Source organism: Vombatus ursinus, unplaced genomic scaffold, assembly GCF_900497805.2.
Source record: "Vombatus ursinus unplaced genomic scaffold, bare-nosed wombat genome assembly UNPS02010394.1, whole genome shotgun sequence".
Lineage (NCBI taxonomy): Eukaryota > Metazoa > Chordata > Mammalia > Diprotodontia > Vombatidae > Vombatus > Vombatus ursinus.
In genome coordinates this window covers 8,160,499-8,179,547 of record NW_020950172.1, presented here as the reverse complement: position 1 = coordinate 8,179,547, position 19,049 = coordinate 8,160,499, and the positions used below count along the sequence as shown (strand labels likewise).

At 47.3% G+C, this 19,049-nt stretch overlaps 1 protein-coding gene across 1 annotated transcript in view; it reads left to right on the top strand.

The window, feature by feature from the left end:
* Positions 1-19,049, top strand: part of SCUBE1 (signal peptide, CUB domain and EGF like domain containing 1) — a 244,095-nt gene that overhangs the window by 212,534 nt on the left and 12,512 nt on the right. The window contains exons 11-20 of the mRNA XM_027854371.1: positions 898-1,020; positions 2,395-2,514; positions 4,043-4,135; positions 7,284-7,400; positions 9,222-9,359; positions 10,406-10,609; positions 13,810-13,971; positions 14,826-14,993; positions 16,215-16,376; positions 18,232-18,429. Of these exons, the coding sequence (XP_027710172.1) occupies positions 898-1,020; positions 2,395-2,514; positions 4,043-4,135; positions 7,284-7,400; positions 9,222-9,359; positions 10,406-10,609; positions 13,810-13,971; positions 14,826-14,993; positions 16,215-16,376; positions 18,232-18,429 (1,485 nt within the window). The remainder of the gene's footprint in view (positions 1-897; positions 1,021-2,394; positions 2,515-4,042; positions 4,136-7,283; positions 7,401-9,221; positions 9,360-10,405; positions 10,610-13,809; positions 13,972-14,825; positions 14,994-16,214; positions 16,377-18,231; positions 18,430-19,049) is intronic.

The window sequence follows — 19,049 nt, the reverse complement described above, 5'->3', positions numbered from 1 at the left end:
TCAAGGTAATTTGAGAGAATATCAACTAATTGAAGGGTTCTGGGAAGGCTTACTTTAGCCAGAGATGGACCTTGAGGGAGGAAAAGCATTCTGACAGGCCAGAATACGATGGCTGAGGGACTGCCTTACAAAGGCAGGGACACTTAAGAAGGAACATAAAGTCGGAGAGAAAGCTCCTGGACCAGTTTTGCTGGAATGTAGATTTTGTGAAAGGGCATCAAATGAAATAAGCCTGAAAGTCGGGTGGGAATCTGAGAGGCAAGGCCTTCAAGCATGTCTCCATGTGTCCGTCACCGTGTCTATCTGATGAAGGCTAACAGCAGCTGATGTAGAGGCTGCACTGTGGGGTATGCAAGACACTTTGTACACACAATCTCAACTGGTAGTCACCATCCCCACAGCCTTGGGAGACAGGAGTCCTGGTATCATCCTCTTTTTACAGATAAAAAAATAAGGGACAGAGAGGGGGTGTGATTTGTTCAAGGTCACATAGCTAGTAAGGAACAATTAAATATTCAACAAGTACTTACTAAGCACCTACTATGTGCTGGGCGCTGTGCTAGACTTGGAACACACAAAGACCCTTCCTGCCCTCCAGGAGCTTAGACTCCATCCAAGGACCCCCTACCAAGGACACACACGAGTAAATGCAAAGCTCCAAAACCTTGACTTCCAGTCTCCTCTCCCCAAGCCCAGCGCACCCCTTCTGCTCCACCCCATGCCTCCACCTGGCCGTCTGCCCATGTGACTCCATTTCTGGGTGTTTGTCTCCTCTTTTCCCGGTGAACCTTCCCCCAAAATGTTCTCTCCCCTTCATCTGTTGAGACCTGTACTTCAGTCAGAAAGGCGCCTGCCCTCTGCCCTCACCAGGCCTGCTCTTCCCCTCTGTGCTTGCAGATGTCGATGAGTGCAGTATCAACAACGGGAGCTGTGACTACGGGTGCACCAATACGGCGGGCAGCTCGGAGTGCTCCTGTCCCGCTGGCAGGACGCTCCATTGGAACAAGAAGGACTGTGTTGGTGAGTAAGTCCCGAGGGCTTCCCCATCACCTCTGGTGCGGTCTTGGGACCGACAGAAGGGGATGACGACTGGAAACCACACCACCAGAGACCAGAGGCAGGCTTACAGGATCACGGGATCATAGATTTAGAGCTCAAAGACTCCTCGCAACAGTCATTTCACCCAGCCTTCTAATTTTACAGAACACAAGTCCAAGAAGGGGAAGTGAGTTGTCCAGTCTTATGCTGGGAGTAAGCAGCAAAGTGGGTACTCAAGTTGAGACCCTGGGACTCCAGAGCTGGGACCTTCCCCACTGTCCGACTCTGGTCTCTAAGGCTAAGTGGCTTGGCAGAAGGGACCCTTCCTCCCAGAAGACAACAGTCCTGGGCAAAGTAGGAGAAAGAGTCCTCACACTAGGCCCAGGTCTGCCATGATTTGCAATGAGATCTTGAACAAGTTCTTTCTCTCTTGGACCCTCAATTTTCTCATGGAATCTCAGGTCTTAAATGTTTTTCTGATCTCAGGGTTGGAAGTGGTCTCCAAGGTCATCTAGTCCAATGTAAACCTAAACAAGACCCTTCCCCACAATAACCCTGACCATGGGGTCATACAGACTCCACTCGAAGAGGTCCACGGATGGGGAAACCACCTCCAGCAACAGCTCGGCCCTCTTGGAAGAGTTCTCACAGTCATGCTTAGTTAAATCTGCCTCCACGGCTGCCACCCTTTGCTTCTGGCTCTGCCGGGGCCAGACAACAAATATTTCCAATGCTTTCCCCCAAGACAGCACCTTTAGATAGTGAAAAGCAGCAATCATGGTCTCCTACATCTCTTCTCCAGGCTACGCATCCCCAGCTCCTTCAGCCAATCCCTCTACACCATGTTGTATACACCAGTCCTTTCCCTGGTCCTCCATCCCTAGTCCTCAACACTTGTTGATTGGCTGATCCTGGGACCCCATTCTAGATAAGTGGCAATGTGTTAACGTCCTCCGATAGAGGTGGTGTACAGAACAAAACACAACACCCCAGAAGTGATCTTCTGGCCCAGGAGGCCTCTGCTTCCCTCACTCTGCCTCCTCGAATGCACCCTAAATCACGTCCTGAGAAGGCTGGACAGGGGCCTTGCTATGGGTCCTTCAAGCTGTAGCTGGAAGTAGTGCCCTGAGCTCCTGAGCATTCTGCCTGTCTCACCAGGGAGCCTGCGCCAAGATGGCAGTTCAAAAATGTTTGTTGAAGGGAAGTCACTTGATGTGGCATCCTGGATGTAGGTGCAGGGGGCTCTGAGAAATCCTTCTCCACCCCAGCCCCTTTCACATTCCTGATCCTTGTATGAGCTTCCTCTTTGAGGATGCCCTTGCACACGCGTGTGCCCTCTTGTGTCTTCCTCCTCAGAGACAGTGAAATGCCTCCCTGGTGCAAAAGCAGCCCCCCGAATCCAGCTGGCCTGCAGCAGGACTGGGGGCCTGGAGACCTGCTTTCTGGCCTGCCCATCAAACACGCTCTTCATTCCAGGTAACTCCAGAAGCTACGACGCCCCTCCCGAAGGGAGGAGGGAGATGGATTTCTCTCTTTGGCTTGAGCCAGGGCAGTTGAAGGCTTTCTGGTTTTTCTAGTCAAACATAACAAACACAGGGTAGAATCCCTGGCCTCCTTCAAGCCTTCCCTGACCCTCTGAGATGTTAGCGCTCTCACTTCTCTCACATTACCATGTTTATACTAGACAGTGTACGCGTTACATCCCCCAGAGGAACGTGAGTTCCCAGAAGGACTTTTTTTTTGCATTGTCAACACATAGCAGGTGTTTAATAAATGCTAGTTAGGTTGGATTGGATCGGAGAGCGGAAAATGGAGATCAAAGTTGGAGTCTCAGCCGGGCCCTGATCACCTCCCTGGGCCTCAGCTGCTCCATCTGTGAAATGGGGTTAGTAGCTTACATTGATGGGGCACTTCTAGGAGTGCTAAAGCATTTCCTATGTATTATCTAATTGGATCATCATAACAGTGAGGGGGGACTAGAGGAACACAAATAGTGTTATCCTTCCTTTTGCAGGTGAGTGGACTGAGGTTCAGAGGCCTAAACAGGAACTCGCCTAGAGTGACAGAGTCACTAAGTAGCTTTGATTTGGCCCAGGTCTCTTCTGACTACAAATTTAGCTCTCTTTCCATTACATAACAAAACACCTCACAGGGGTATTTGGATGACCAGGCATTGAAAGGGCTTTGAAAAGAAAAAAAAAAGCCATTTGCAAACACACAGGATCATTCTTATTGTCATGAAAAAAGCTGTGAGGCCCAGTGGATCGAGCATCAAACTAGGGGTTTTGACCCCAGCTCCGCTGCTCATTAACCGTGTGAGCCTGGGAGACACACTGTTTCTCACCCCTCTGAGCCTCCATGTCTTCACTTGTAAAATGGGGATAAAAATACTCGTCCTACCAACCCCACATGGCTCGTGTTGGAGGAGGGCGTGCGTGCTAAGGAAATCAGAGCTGTGGCTCTAAAGGGCTGTCCAAAGGTCAGCCATTCTGTTATTAGCATGAGTTCTCATTACTGAATCATCAGACGGTGGGGCAAGGTGGTCAGAGAACTGGCTTTAGTCAGGAACACTGGGCTCTGGGCTCCCCTCTGACCCATCCTGGTTGTGGGGCCCTGGGCAAGGCACTGAATGTCCCAGACACCCCCAAGCAGCTCTCCTAGACTGGAATGTGCACAGCCGGCATGGATCTGCAGAGATGAGTGGCGCTTCCTTCCCTGGCCATCCGGAGATCAATGAAATCACAGATCCAGGCCAGTGCAAACATATATCGGAAATATGCAGATAGTTATACATAGATGCACATGCATCCAGAGGAAACCCTCTTTGGCCAGCCATCCCCCAGATTATTGGGTATTATTATTGTTAGCATTCCATTCTCAGACAACTTCCTGTTTACATGGGAGGTACAATGCTAATTCGAGGGACTCCAAGGGAGGGGCCATGTCCCCCAGGAATTTTGTCGGAGCCTCAGTGTGTCTGTGTCACTCTTTCTGCCCTTCTCAGATTCGGAGAACAGCTATTCCCTGAGCTGTGGCATTCCGGGACAACAGGGCAAGTCTCAGCAGAAACGCAACTCGACCGTCCCCAGCTGCTCAGGTATTCCCTCTCATTTACTCCTTCACCCAACACTGCCCGGTGCCTCCCATGGTACAGGCCCAGGGGAGATGCACAAGGCCCGGAAGACACAAATACCGACTGAGCAGAAAGAGGGGAAGAGGAGCTTCTTCTTTTTTTATTAATTTATTTTGATTTATCAGCAATCACTTCCATAAGCTTTTGAGTTTTAAATTTTTCTCCCCCTCCCCCCTCCCTCCCCAAGACAGCACGCTATCTGATATAGGCTCTACATATACATGCCTATTAAACATATTTTCACATTAGTGATGTTATAAGTAAGAATTAGAACCAGTAGGAGGAACCACCAGAAAGAGGAAACAAAACACAACAGAAGAAAAAAAATAGCAAATAGTCTGCTTCCATCTGCATTCAGATTCCATGGTTCTTTCTCTGGGTGTGGACAGCATTTTTCATCACGAGGCCTTTGGAGATGTCTTAGATCCTTGCATTGCTGAGAAGAACTAAGTCTATCAACGTTAGTCATCGCACAACATGGCTGTTACTGTGTACAACGTTCTCCTGGTTCTGCTCACTTCACTCAGCATCAGAACATACAAGTCTTTCCAAGTTTTTCTGAAGTCTGCCTGTTCATCATTTCTTATAGCACAATAGTATTCCATCACATTCATATACCACAACTTGCTTAGCCATTCCCCAATGGATGGGCATCCCCTCAATTTCCAATTCTTTGCCACCACAGAAAGAGCTGCTCTGAATATTTTTGTACATGTGGGTCTTTTTCCCATTTGTATGATCTCTCTGGGATACAGACCTGCTGGGTCAAAGGGCATGCACATTTTTATAGCCCTTTGGGCATAGTTCCAAATTGTTCTCCAGAATGGTTGGATCAGTTCACAACTCCACCAACAATGCCTTAGTGTTCCAATCATTTTCCTGCTTTGTCATGTTGGCCAGTCTGATAGGTGTGCTGTGGTAGGAGAGGGGCTTCTTCATCTGTTGTTGTTCAGTGGTTTTTCAGTCATGTCAGACTCTTCATGACCCGATTGGGTTTTATTGGCAGAGATAATAGAGTGGTTTGCCATTTCCTAGTCCAGCTCATTTTACTGAGGAAACAGGCAAACAGGGTGAAGTGACTTACCCAGGGTCACCCATCTAGGAAGTGTCTAAGGCTGGATCTGGACTTCGGTCCTCCTGACTCCAGGGCTGGTGCTCTGTGCACTGGCCACCCAGCTGCTCTCTTCTTTACCTAGGGAGCCCCATGATGCTGAGACACTAAGAGACTCTGATTCTCACTAGCAGTGGGTGGAGGAGACAGAGAGAAGGCCTCAGACAGGACAGCCTGGGTTCAAGCCCCACCTCTGGCAGAGAATCCAAGCAAATCCTTGGAAACTCTCAGTGCCCCCAAGACACTCTAAGACCGCAGGGCACTTGCCATTTGCCTCTAGCACAAACAAAAGATTTTTCCTTGAATCTATGATCCTTTGAAAAGACAGTCATTAGGAAAGGCAACTCTGCATGATGGACAGAGAGCTGGGCGTGGAGGCAAGAAGGGCGGGGCTCAAATCCTGTTCCTGACATGTAATAGCTATGTGACCCTGGGCAAGTCACTTCACCTCTGCCTTTCTCAGTTTCCTCATGTATAAAAGGAGGGGGCTGGGCGAGATGGTGTCTAAGGCCCTTTCCAGCTTTAAACCTGTGATCCCATGACTTTGTTTCCCAGAGCTCCTGATGCATATAGAAAAGACAGTAAAGCCTTCTCACCCAATTCATTTTGCATACCTTTGGCAAGTGAATTGGCCTCTGTGGAACTCAGTTTCCTTATTTGTAAGAAGAGGAAATTGGACCAGATGATCTTTAGAGGTCCATTCTAGTTTTAACATTCTGTGGTTCTTTGTTCTGACCTACATCCCTAGCAAAAGGAGGACTAGGGAGAAATATGCCTGGACTAAGCAGCTTTGGCAATGTCTTACCAACTGGTGGCAGCTAAATGACCGAAGGCTTCTTCCCTCTGTTCATTTCCTCTGCCAGCTAGACAGTGATCCTACAGGGCTAAAAATGGCAAAAAAGAGCTTTGCCAGCTCCTCCAGGAACCATCCTCTCTGAATAATTCAATGAGCAGGAATCATGGGCCTACCATTTGCCCAGCTCTAAGATTATCATGGAAGTGGGTCCTGGTTCTGCCCCTAAGAAGCCAGGTCCCCTCACTGCTTCAGCCAACATCTTTTAGATGTCAATCGCTGAAACCCCCAGGGTTTATTCATTCATCAAGAGAAATGACATAGAATGGAAAGGAAAGACATTAAGCAGTAGGTGCCAAGTGGGAGCTAAGTGCCAAGGAAACAAAAAGAAAAGGAAGAGAGACCCTCCTCTCAGGGAGTTCACACTCTAGTTAAGAGACACAACCACATAGGTTATGGTCCTTAGGGGGCAGTGACTGTAGATGACAAAGCCCACCCAGGGTGGGGGTGGCAAGAGATACACCTGTCCTGACTAGTTACCACAATGAGGCCAACACTTGGCTAAAAAGCAAGCAAAGGAAGGCAGCAAGGACTGACAGTAATCCTAAGATGAACAGTACTCTGTCCCACGGGGATTTCCTATAGGCAAGAGATCCAATGTGAGAGACTGAAGGGTATTGGCTCCTGTGCGGAAAAGCTGATTATAATGTCCTAAAAGCAACTGTATTGAAAGGAAGGAGACATGGTGAGCCAGAGGACAGGTCTCTATGGTGGATCCAGCATGGCTGGTAACTGCTTTTGTTCCTGGCTGGCTTTCCCTGCCTGTCTTTGTGATCCTAAGGATTCACTGTCCCTAGAAAAGTCTGCTGCTCTTTTGTGGTACAAAGTGCCCAAGGTTTTAGGCTTAGAAAACGGTAAAGAGTTTGGCCTGTGATAATTCTGCGCCATAGATAGGGTCATGGTTAACTACATTCTTGACACTTTCTGAACCCTTCCTGATTCTTTCAGGTCACCTAAAAGGCCAAAGGTCACAGGGTGCTGTCAGTCAGAGTGACTGACAAACTATCATTAATCACTGTGGGGTGGCAGGGTAGGGGAGGAGACGGAGAACTTCCTGGGGAACACCATGCTCCCACCTTGAGGGGCTCCCTCAGCTGGGCACCCCAGCAACAGGGCCTGAAGGGTCCTCTGCTTCGGTTTTTTTGCAGATTCTCTGGTTCCCCCCGTCAAGCAGAAAGCCCGCTTCAAAATCAGAGATGCTAAATGTCACCTGCGGCGACGCAGCAAGGATAAAGTGAAGGAGGTGGGAAAGCAAGCACTGCTAGGTGAGTGGCCTGCCTGCCTAGGCTGGTGCCTGTCATCCATTCCCATGGGAGCCAGGGGGCAGAGTATCTTGGAGAGGAAAAGGGTCCTGCTCTAAGAGGGTCTGATGAGCCCCTCTCCTGGTAGGAAGTAGGGATATCAAGAAGGAAAGACAACAGGAAAGACTTCAGGAAATTCAACATGTATTCATCAATGGATGAACAACTGGGCACCAAGTGCCTGTTATGTGTAAGGTCCCTCGCTAGGAAGGTGCTGAAGAAACAGCGGCAGATGTGACACAGACCTCTCAAAAGGTTCCCAATCCAAAGCCAAGTACCAAATTGCTGTGTTCCAAGGAAGAATCAGAAGTTTAGGGCCTGGTAATGGGCTGAACTGTGCAAGCAGAGTCAGGCCACCTGGCTCCTAGTCCCCACACCATCGAAGCAGGCCAAATATCCATCAGAACATTTCTTTATAAGCAGTGAATGAAAGCAAAAGGCGCCACGGGTCTTTCAAGGCCAATGCCACTACTAGGCTACTGTGGCTGAATAAATGACCCTCCCTCACTCTTGGGCCACAGCCACCTAAGGACTCGATGCTGGTCACTTTCTACCCCAAGAGTGCTGAGGACACAGTGACCAACTCTAACTCTGACTCTCCTTTTTCTGCACCCCATATCAGGTGCAACAGCAGGGAATAAGCATTTCTAGAGCACCTACTTTGTGCCAGGCAGTGGACTAAGCATTTCTTCACCAACATTATCTCATTTATCCTCATAGCAACCCTGGGAGGTCACTGCTGTTATTGTCCTCATTTTTATAGTTGAGAGGACTGAGGCAAGCAGCCTCCAACAGCTTCAAACAGAGGTTAAGTGACTTGCCCAGGGTCACAATGTCTGGGGCTGAACTCCAGGCCCAGTGCTGGATCCCCTGTGCTATCAGCTGCCTCAATCACTGCTGCCATGAAGTAGTGGGAGAAGCAGTGGATTTGGGCTCTGGGCTGGCCCTATGCCTGGGCTCTCCCTCTGCCGTGTGCCATTGGGCAAATCACTGTCTCACCATCTGTCAAAGACATATGAGACGTACTACCTACACCCTAGAGTTATTAGGAGACCAGACAAGATCATGGATATAACACACTTTGCAAACTACCAAGTGTTGTACTCATTAGTTATGTGACCTTAGACAAGTCACTGAGCTTGTCTGGGCCTCAGTTCCTTTACCTGTAAAGCAAAGGGTGGGACACGATGATCTCTTTGGTCTCTTAGCTTATCTCCTCTGAACATTTTGTGCCTGGGTTCCTCTTTATTGAAACACTTCCCCATCACAAAAATATTACAGTTGTTGAAGTGACAGCTTACTTTCATTAATTACATTTATGTGTAAATTACAGTGGATGGATCAGACCTCCAAGCCAGGAGGACCTGGCATGACCCCTAACCTCTCTGGCAATGCCAAGGGGCTGCCAGTCTGCAGTGGTAAAGGACGCCACTCTGACACCTCCCATGGCCTTAATCCTGTTCTAGCTCATGCTGTAGTTGCCTATCAGATTGTAAGTGCTTGAGGGAAGGGACAGTGTCATTTGTCAGCTCTGTGCCCCTAGTACCCACACGCAGTAGGCACTTAATAACTGAAGTCACACCCACCAATGCCTCCTGTAGGCCTCGGGTTAATGGTGCATCCATCCATTCACTTGACTTTTCCTGAGGGCCCCCTCCATGCCCAGCACCATGCATGGAGGACACCGTCCAATCCTTGCCCTCCTAGCTTTGCCTACCCTATGCTTCTTGTCTCTCTCTCTCACGTCACCTCTGTTATGCCAAGGTGCTCAATTCCCTTGTACAGACAACTGCCAAGTGACCTTTGTGAACCTCCAGTGTGACTCCTCCAAGAAGAAGCGTCGGGGCCGCAAGTCTCCTTCAAAGGAAGTGTCCCATATCACTGCCGAGTTTGAGGTAGAGATGAAGTCTGATGAGGTCTCAGGTTTGTGAAAGGTCGTCTTACAGACTTTTATTATTTTATGCAATAATTTTGTAATAAGAATATATGTATACATGTGTGTGTATAATATATACCACATGTTATCTGTTACATATATCTACACAAATATAAACATACACATGTGTGTGCGTATACATACAACACACATTTTAGCCATAAGGATTCAAGGTAGAAGCTACCCTCCTCTGTGGGCTGGTAACATGCTTGAACAGGTGACCCAAAGGGGCCTTTTCTCTGGGACACTTTAAGAAACAGCGCTAACAACAGCAATGACAAGAAAATGCTTAGACGAGGCCACGGGGCATTGGCCTGAGAGCAGGCCTCAGTGTCAGAGATGGTGGCTCAAAGCCATGTCCTTACTCGCCAAAGTGACCCTGAGGAAAGAGCTCAGCTTCTCCACACCTCAGGAGACCCTCAAAAACTCTGAGTTGCAAAAGAGGCATTGACCTCATTAGAAGAAGCAAGTTTCCTCATCAGAAATTCCTGATACCAATGAAATCCCAAGTGAGTGCTAGTGATAACAGCAGTTTCCATTCTCTAATCCCTTTAAGGTCTGCTGTGCAGCTGCCAGACTTTTCCCTTGATCCTCACAATAGCCCGGTGGGTAGGTGCTCTTCTGATCCCAGTTTACACTTGAGGAAGTTAAGGCAAAAAGAAAGCATGTCACCAAGCAAGGGTCCCTCCCACAGCTCAGGGGGCTGCAAATGCAGACCTCCTGACTCCAATTCAGGGTGCCATCCACTCCACCAGGAGGTCTCACTCCTGTCTGGGACGCTAAACAGGAGCTGTGGAGTTTAAGTAGAAAGAAACCTGGCCCAGAAGTGGTCAGAAGTCTGGAATGTAGGCCTCAAGCATCTCTGGACAAATCACTGAACCTCTCAGCAGTTTCTTCATCTGTAAAAGAAGGAGAATAATCCTCACCCTAGCTACTTCCCAAGGCTGTTGTGAGGGAAGAACTTTGCCTACCCTAAAGCATTATAAAAATGTGAGTCACTATTAAAAACTATACCTGTTCATCTCTTACTCAGACACCTGTAACACTGATTGTGTCCGGAAAAAGCTGGAGCAGAAGTTGCAGGCCGCCATCAAAACGCTGAGGAAATCTATTAATAAACAGCAATTTTACCTTCAGTTTTCGGGTACAGACTATGAAGTGGCCCAGAAACCAGCTAAAACTCCTGAAGGGCAGGAAACGTGTAGCCCTGGCCTGGTGCTGCAGGATGGGAAGTGTGGTAAGTCAGTCAGTCAAGGAGTATTCGTTGAGTACCTACTATGTGCCTGCCACTAGACCAACTCCTAGGGCTACAAATACAAAAGGGAAATAGTCCCAGTTCTCAAGGAGTCTGCATTCTGTGGGGAAGACAATAGTAACGTATAATGAACCTGGGAAGGTTGATGGGAGTCAGCTGGAGAAGGACTTTCAAATGCCAGAGAAGTTTGTATTTGACCCCGGAGGTCACAGGAAGCCACAGGAGTTTGCTGAGAGTGGGCTGGTTGTGGAGGAGGGAGTGTGGCAGAGCAGAGGCCTGAGGCAGGGAGGCTAAACAGGAGGCTGTTACAATAACTACTGTATCACAGTGGGCTAGCTGGGAGGCGATGAGCCTGATCTGAGGGGGTCATTATGTGAGTGGAGAGAAGGAAGAGAGATTATGGAGGTACCAAGGACAAGACTGACATGTGGAGCGAGGGAGGGAGGAGCTGAGGCTGACCTAGACAGAAACAGAGGAGTTCAGAAGAAGAGAGGGTCTGAGGAAAAGTTAATGAGTTATGTATTGGACATGCTGAGTCTAAGATGCCTATTGGAGATCCATTTTGAAATGTCCAATAAGTGGTTGGTGATGGAGGACTGGGGCTTAGGAGAATAAAGCTGGGTATATAGATTTTGGTAGTCATTTGCTATTCATGGGAGCTAATGAGGTCACCACCACATGAGAAAGTATAGGTCATGGAACAGTAAAAAAGTATTCACAAGAGACAAAAGAAATCACAGCTGTCCCCACCATCCGAGACCAAAAACCATAATGAGGTCACAACCCAACAAACTAGCAGCAAAGAAGGCTAATTCCTAATCCCCAAAGTGCCCACTCAGCACCCCTTTCTCTATTAGACCCCATGCTATGGCATAGTAGTACAACTCAATGACTTGCACCAGAACCACTCTGGTCACATCCCTTCTGCCTTGAGGCCAACATATAGGAAAGTGAGCAGTTTGCCCTGCCTGAGATAACAGGTTAGAAGCTGAAACACTATCCAGTCAGAGAACTAAAGGATAGAGATGCAGAATGCCACTGTGGGTGTGTGGCTCCACCAGGCCACAGGAAAGAAGACTGACATCCAGCTGGGGCCAGATCTGTGCCCCACCAAAAAAAATTCACTTGGGGCACAGACTGAGACCACAGAAAAGTAAATTTCCCAGTGTAGGAGAAAGCTAGTACAGCTTTGAGATCTAGTCCCCAAGGAAGCTACCATTAAAGGGGAAGGAGTCAGAAAGTGAGTGATATAGGGGAATAGAAGGTAAAGAGACTGAAGTTCTCAAAGATCTCAGGAGAAAGAAAACAAAGTTAAAAACCTTGAGCATAGGCAGGGGAGATATTAATAACACAAGGGAACATAACCTCCAGATCAGTTAAATGAGTCCAAACATCTCTGAATAAATATTGTGAGACAAAGGAAAATGAATCAACATCAGATGAGGCAGATGATCTTATGGATTCCCAAGATATCATGGAAGTACAACAGAATGTTGCTGAAAGTTCAAGAGGGAATAAGAATTGTGAAAGCAAAATGTGTGTCCTGCACAGCAGAAATAATTGTCAGAACAGAACATTTGAATTTGTTGTTGAGTCATTTCTCAGTCATGTCTGACTCTCTGTGACCCCATTTTGGGGTTTTCTTGGCAAAGATATTGGAGTAATTTGTTGCCATTTCCTTCTCCAGCTCATTTTATAGATGAAGAACTGAGGTACACAGGGTGAAGTGACTTGCCCAGAGTCACACACTAGTAAGTGTCTGAGGCCAGATTTGAACTCGGGAAGAGGAGTCTTCTTGACTCCAGACCTGGCGCTCTATCTACTGGTAAATCATACCAAGGAAACAAGAAAGAGACCAATTGATTGGTAATGCGTATACACAGAAGTGTAGGACAATCTGGGGAAAAAAGAGAAGCAAAAAGCAATAATGTTAAAAGAAAACATGATCTTTATACAAGCAAAACATATTGATCTGGAAGATAGGTTGCATGAGACAACTTAAGCATCATAGATCTTCCAAAGGAACACATCTCAAAAAACCTCAACACCATAATTCAAGAAATAATACAAGAAAACTACCCAGAATTTCTGAACACAGTATATAAAGAGAAGAAAAGGGGGTTTAGAACAAGACATTAGGGGACCCCTATAGTTAGGGGGTGTGATATGGATGATGATCTAACAAAAGAGTCTGAGAAGAGGTGATCAGACAGGTAGAAAGAGAACCAAGAAAAAGCAGCATCACAAAATCCCAGAGGAGACAATATCCAGGAAAAGGGGGCAGTCAGCAAAGTCAAAAAAGGATGAGGGCTGATAAAGGTCTTAAGACCTGAAACTTAAAAGGTCAACCAACAATAACTTTGAAGAGAGCAGTTTCTGTTAAGTGACAGGAGCCAGATTTCCTAGGTCCTCAAAGAGGAAATGAAGGTAACTGCCCAGGAGTGCCAGGAAATCATCCACACGTTCTAATTCTCCCCACTCCCCCTTGAGGTAGGCTGGTCCACAGCCAAGAAGTTAGGAAGGCTGGAGGAGAGAATCCAAAGCTCCATAACCTCAGCTGAGACCTTTTACCCATGTGACCTTGGGAGAGACACTTCTCTCTGAAACTCAGCTTCCTCCTCTAAAAAAGAAGAGGGTTACAGTAGATGATCCCTCAGGTCCCTCCCAGCTTCTTTTCTATTCTAGTCCATGATCAGTGATTTATCTAGCGAGCTAAAGATAGCACACGTACAGGTGGTGAAGTACCCGGGCTAAGTTATGGACATTCCCATGCATGTCTTCTTATGGGAATGGCCAAGAATTTATGACTGGCCACACCTGCCTCCCTTCAAAGGATTTGGTTCCCTCTTATTCATCCCCTCTAATGGCACTAGCAACACTTATATGGAATAAACAGGGTTAGACCTACAAATTCGGCATATCAATTCACCTCTCTAGGCCTCAGTTTCTTCATCTGTAAAATAAGAGAGCTGGACTAGATGGCCTTTAAGGTCCCTTCCAGGTCTAAATCTGTGATCTTATCTGAGAGAGAAGATGAGTAAGTGGTGTCCCTGTTCTTGGGCAGGAAGTGAAAGGAGAATGAGGCAGGCGGAAGCCTCCAAGAGATACAGGCTTGAGGGCTTCCTGGTCTAGAAGCAAAATCAAGAATGTTCTCATGGTTGGGTTCTGCTTTGGTTTTTCAGTGACCTGTGGACCGGGCACCTATTACAGCGGAGAGCACAGTGAGTGCCTTCCTTGCCTGCCAGGAACCTATCAAGATACAGAAGGTCAACTCACCTGCGAGCCTTGCCCAAGTAATGATGGCCAAGGCCTAGCAGGAGCCCGAAATGTGTCCGAATGCGGAGGCAAGTGAAACTTGATTTCTAAAGGAGTGGGCAAGTCCACCACCTGCCCTATGTTGTCTCAGTCTTGGGAAACAGAGGCACTTACAATTAGGCCCACACTACTTGGGTCATTCTACTCAATGGAATGACATCAACTCAGGTCAAGCCACCAACCAAAGGAAAGATTGGGAGAGGACTCTGGGTAATACTGTGCAACTGATATAAAAGCATCTGTTTCCCTTCTCTTGGACCCTCATGCAATCCCATGTAAAGTTCATCTCAGGCCTGCGCCAGACCAGCCTGCTTTCTATAGTCCCAGCCCCAAAGGAAACAGCATCTCAATGCACAGTCATAGCCATTGGGGAGGCTAAAAAATCCACGACCTAATGCAAAGATCAATCTCCTCCAAAGGAGAGCTCTGCTGCTCACTACCCATGTAACCCTGGGCTCTGACTCTCAGTGTCTGTAAAGCAAGTTTGTACTAAGTGACCTATAAGCTCTAAATCCAATGAATTTCTATCAAATTCTTCTGTTAAAAAAAATAGGATGAGGGTGCAGATCCAGTCCGTTGCTCTATCAGAGCCAATCAGATTGGCCCCTCTGTTCTCAACTTCGAATTCCCCAAATGCTTGGTTCCAGAGCTGTGGGCCCTGCTCTCTAATCCACTTCTAATAGACCAGCTCTAGAAACTCTCCCCTCTCCAGAATCTGCCAGCAGTGCCTGTGGGGCTTTTCCCTCTACTTGTGGGCTGCAGGAAGAGCTAAATCACAAATGTACCTGGTCTGCTGGTGGCTGTCATTTCAGAAGCTGTCCCCAGGCCACTGGTCCCTACTGGACCAGCTTCCTCCCATAAGAGATGACTTTCAATTTTTCAGGACAGTGTTCTCCCGGCTTCTACTCATCCGATGGCTTCAAACCTTGCAGGCCATGCCCTCTGGGCACATACCAGCCCGAGCCAGGACGCACCCTGTGCTTCCCCTGTGGAGGGGGGCTGGTGACCAAGTATGAGGGAGCTGTTTCATTCCAAGACTGTGAGACAAAAGGTAAATGCACCCTCCCTGCACCCATTCCTGCTTCTAATGTTTAGCAGTAGGTTTGGAAGTGGAATAATGCAGCTGGGGCCACGGACCAGAGAGGAGGGCCAGAGCTTTCACACACATTTGGCAAGTTATAGGAAGCTTTTCAAGTGGGGTCATACTATAATAGTACAATCTGGTGTGATCTAACAAGCATTTATTAAGTGCTTGCTGTGTACAAGGAACTGTCCGAGGTACTGAGGATAGAGAGACAAAATGAAAAGCAGTTCCTTCTAGCTCCTGCCAACACTCCCTAAGGTTTTATATCTTGTTTTACATCTGATTTCCATCTTTAGTCACACACACATACACCCATACCCATACCCATGTACACAATACACACATGCATATACAGACTTACACACACATACACCTAAAGACACAACACAAGCATACATACACGTCTGTGTTCACCTCTATACAGACACACATAAACACATATATAGATACACATATGCACATGCATGTACACATACATACACACATGCAGACGCACTCACAAATATAAATAAATATACACACAAGATGGAACCTGCAGACCCAGACCAACACGAGCAGGCCACCGCACTGAGATGAATCCTTCTCTCTTCTTATGCCTTGACTGTTCTCTCTAGTTGTTAAGAGCTCCCCTCCTTACCCAAAATGGGAAACTGAGCAAGCCAGGTCCTATCACCTCTGTGGACCTCAGTTTTCTCATCTGTAGAATGAGGAAGCTGGTCTAGATGACCTCTACAGTCAGCCCTTCTAGCTCTTGAGGTAGGGTCTGTGAGGGCTCCATGGCGGAGCCACTGTTTATCTTATCTTTATACTTATGATAGAGGACGGGGCAGTCTGCCCAAGACTAATAATAAATTCTCTAGTTCAGAGGAAGAAGAAAATCAGTGAAGGGCAGAGTAACCAAGACAGACTTCATGGGCACTAGCTGGGTTTTTAAGACCAAGTAAGGTTTAGGTATGGTTAGAGAGAAATAGGGAGTTTTGCTGATTGACAAGCCTGGACAGAAGCAATCTCTGCATTTGATACAATCCCAGCAACTTGGGCATTTTAAAATATTCATCATAGAGGTCACAGTTCTGTGAAAAGTTGCTCCTGACAATGCTGTAAAGGGAGTGAGGGAATGTGATGCACGGTGCGAGTCCTGCATCTGACAATGATGCCAGTAACTACTTGTCTTGCACCTCTCTGCAGTTCACTGCTCTCCTGGACACTACTACAACTCCTCCACCCATCGCTGTATCCGGTGTCCCATTGGCACCTACCAGCCAGAATTTGGTCAGAACTACTGCATAACTTGCCCTGGTAACACAAGCACCGATTTTGACGGCTCTACCAATGTTACTCATTGTAAAAGTAAGTCATTTCTCTTCCTGCTGGGGTGACGGCCATCAACATAGCACGGAGGAGTCTGGGATTTCATTATGGTTAAAAATATAATAACTGTGATCATGCATTGCCAAGTAATGATTAAGATAACTGTTCGCATTTACATGGCATTTATAGTTAATGCGCCTTCATATACATTCCCTTATTTGACCATCTCCATAACTATGAGAGAAGGAAGCAGGACAGGCATTATTGACTCCATTTTTAGAAGGAAAAATAGGGCTTAGGATTGCAGGCACAAATATCACTTAGAGACATGGTGACTAGCACAAGCAGCTAGGTGGCCCAGTGGATAGAGCTCTGGATCTGGGATCAGGAAGCCCTGAGTTCAAATCCAGCTTCAGACACTGTGTGACCCTGGGTAAGTCACTTGACCTCTATGTGACTCAGTTTCCTCATGTGTAAAATGGAGATAATGACAACACCTCCCTCCTAGGGTTGTTGTGAGGATCAAGTGAGATCATCCTTGTAAAGTGCTTTGCAAACCGTAAAGCTCTGTATAAATGCTAGATAAAAGCTAGCCATTGTCCCTGCACTGATTCCAGTATAAAACTTGTTTTCTAAAGGCGACGTGATGTAGCTGACAGGATGTCTAGTTAGAGACTGGGTTGAAAACCTGAATCTGCTATTTAGTGGCCACGGGACTTCAGGCAAGCCAGTCCCCTGCTGTGGGACTACTTCCTCCTCTGCAACACTGTGGGAGTTCAGGGTATGAGAGCAAGGTGGAGAGGAATGGCCTGCATGAGTTCTGAAGCCCCTTCTGGCTCTGAGTCTGCGAGGGGATTTTGTGTAGCCCAGAAAAGGTCATGCTGAGATGGAAAGTGGTTGGGAGTGGACAGGAAACCAAGCCCTGCTGGGAACCCTCCTTCACTTCCTGTTTAATTTCCCAGGTCTTGCTTTGCAGCCCCGCGTGCCCCTTTGTCACAAGCAGCCCTTCGGCCACAGTAGTGGAGCTGGGTGAGAGAAAAGCTGGCTTCCATACAGGCTTCCCAGGCCCCACAGCCACCTAGAAGGACACAGAACTGATCTAGAACCTCCAGACAGGAAGGCTGCATCTATCACAGCCATTTCTAAATGGACAATACCCTCCAAGTTTTGAGGAACCCATGAAGCAGCTCTCCCAGACCAAGGCCTAATCGTTATAGCCTGAACATATCCTTTGTTGTCAGATGTCAGACCTGAGGGTTATAGATGTTTATCAGCAATTTATTATGACGTCTCCAGCTAGGTCAGCACCACAGTCTGGGTTTAATCCACTGGGTGTTCATCACCGTTCAACTAACTAGATTGAACCTGTACTGAAAGTTCTGGCCTGGACCTTAGGATCAAAGGATTTAGAACCTGTACTTGCTAATCTCCTGCGACAGGAAACCCATCACCTCCCTAAAGACTCAGTCTCACTTCTGGGTAGCTCCAGCTTTGTAAGAAGTGGCTCCTTCCAGGGGTCCAGGCAGCCTGAATCTGTGTTTTTGTCTTTTCTACCTCCTGAGTCTAGTTCTGTCCCCAGGGCCAAGCAGAACCAGGCGAATGGCTCTTCTGCATGCCAGTCATTCAGACACTTGAAGACAGCAACTGTGTCCTCACCATCTTCTCTCACGGATGGGGGAAGGACACAAAGACGCTGCTCAGATGCCCGTCAATTCTCACTCTCAGGGCCAAGGAAACCTAAGCATTTAGTAGTTCACATGTGGCCAGGAGGAAGCCCAATCCCCAATTTTAGTTTCCTTCATTCCGCAAACATGAAGGGTGCATAAAGACAGATTGGTACAAAGATGAATAAGACATAGACCCTGTCCTCAAGAAGGTTCTGGTTTCTCCACAGACCAGCACTGTGGAGGAGAACTGGGAGATTACACTGGCTACATCGAGTCCCCCAATTACCCTGGTGACTACCCAGCCAACGTGGAGTGCATATGGAACATCAACCCTCCACCCAAGAGGAGAATTCTCATTGTGGTGCCAGAGATATTCCTGCCTATCGAAGACGAATGTGGCGATGTTTTAGTGATGAGAAAAAGCGGTAAGTGGCTGGTGATGAACTATGGGGACCTTTAAGTCAAAGGATATGTCTGTTAATAATGACCTAAATTCCAAATCGCTGTCATTTCATAAAATGCCAGAGCCAAAGAATTCACTGCTGAATAGTGAAGACCCTCTCTCCACATTTGGATCCAAGCTAGTTTTTGAAGAACAGATCTAGTAAGTCAGTGGTCCAGTTTAATCTGTTCTGGTAAAGGGAAGCCCACTGAGCCATCAAAGTATTGTCATTATTTAGCATTATTATTGACATCTCATTTTTCATCTTTGAAAAAAGGACTTTCCTCATGATATCCCATGTCAGGTAAGTATAAAGATTCTTATTGGCATTTTTCAAATGAGGAAACTGAGACTTTGGGAAGGGAAGTGACTTCGCCAGAGTGATACAGTTCATAAGCATCAGAGCTGGAATCAGCCTGAGTCTCTTGCCCCCCATCAAGGGCTCTTGCCATTAAACTCACATTTTCCCAAAAGCCCAGCACCCTACCACTAATCTCTGGGGGCCAATTAAAGTGCCTGTACCCCATCACACCATAAAAGAATAACATTGTGTCAAGTGTGGCAGGGAACCCAGAAGTCACCTAGAGCAACCTACTCATCTTA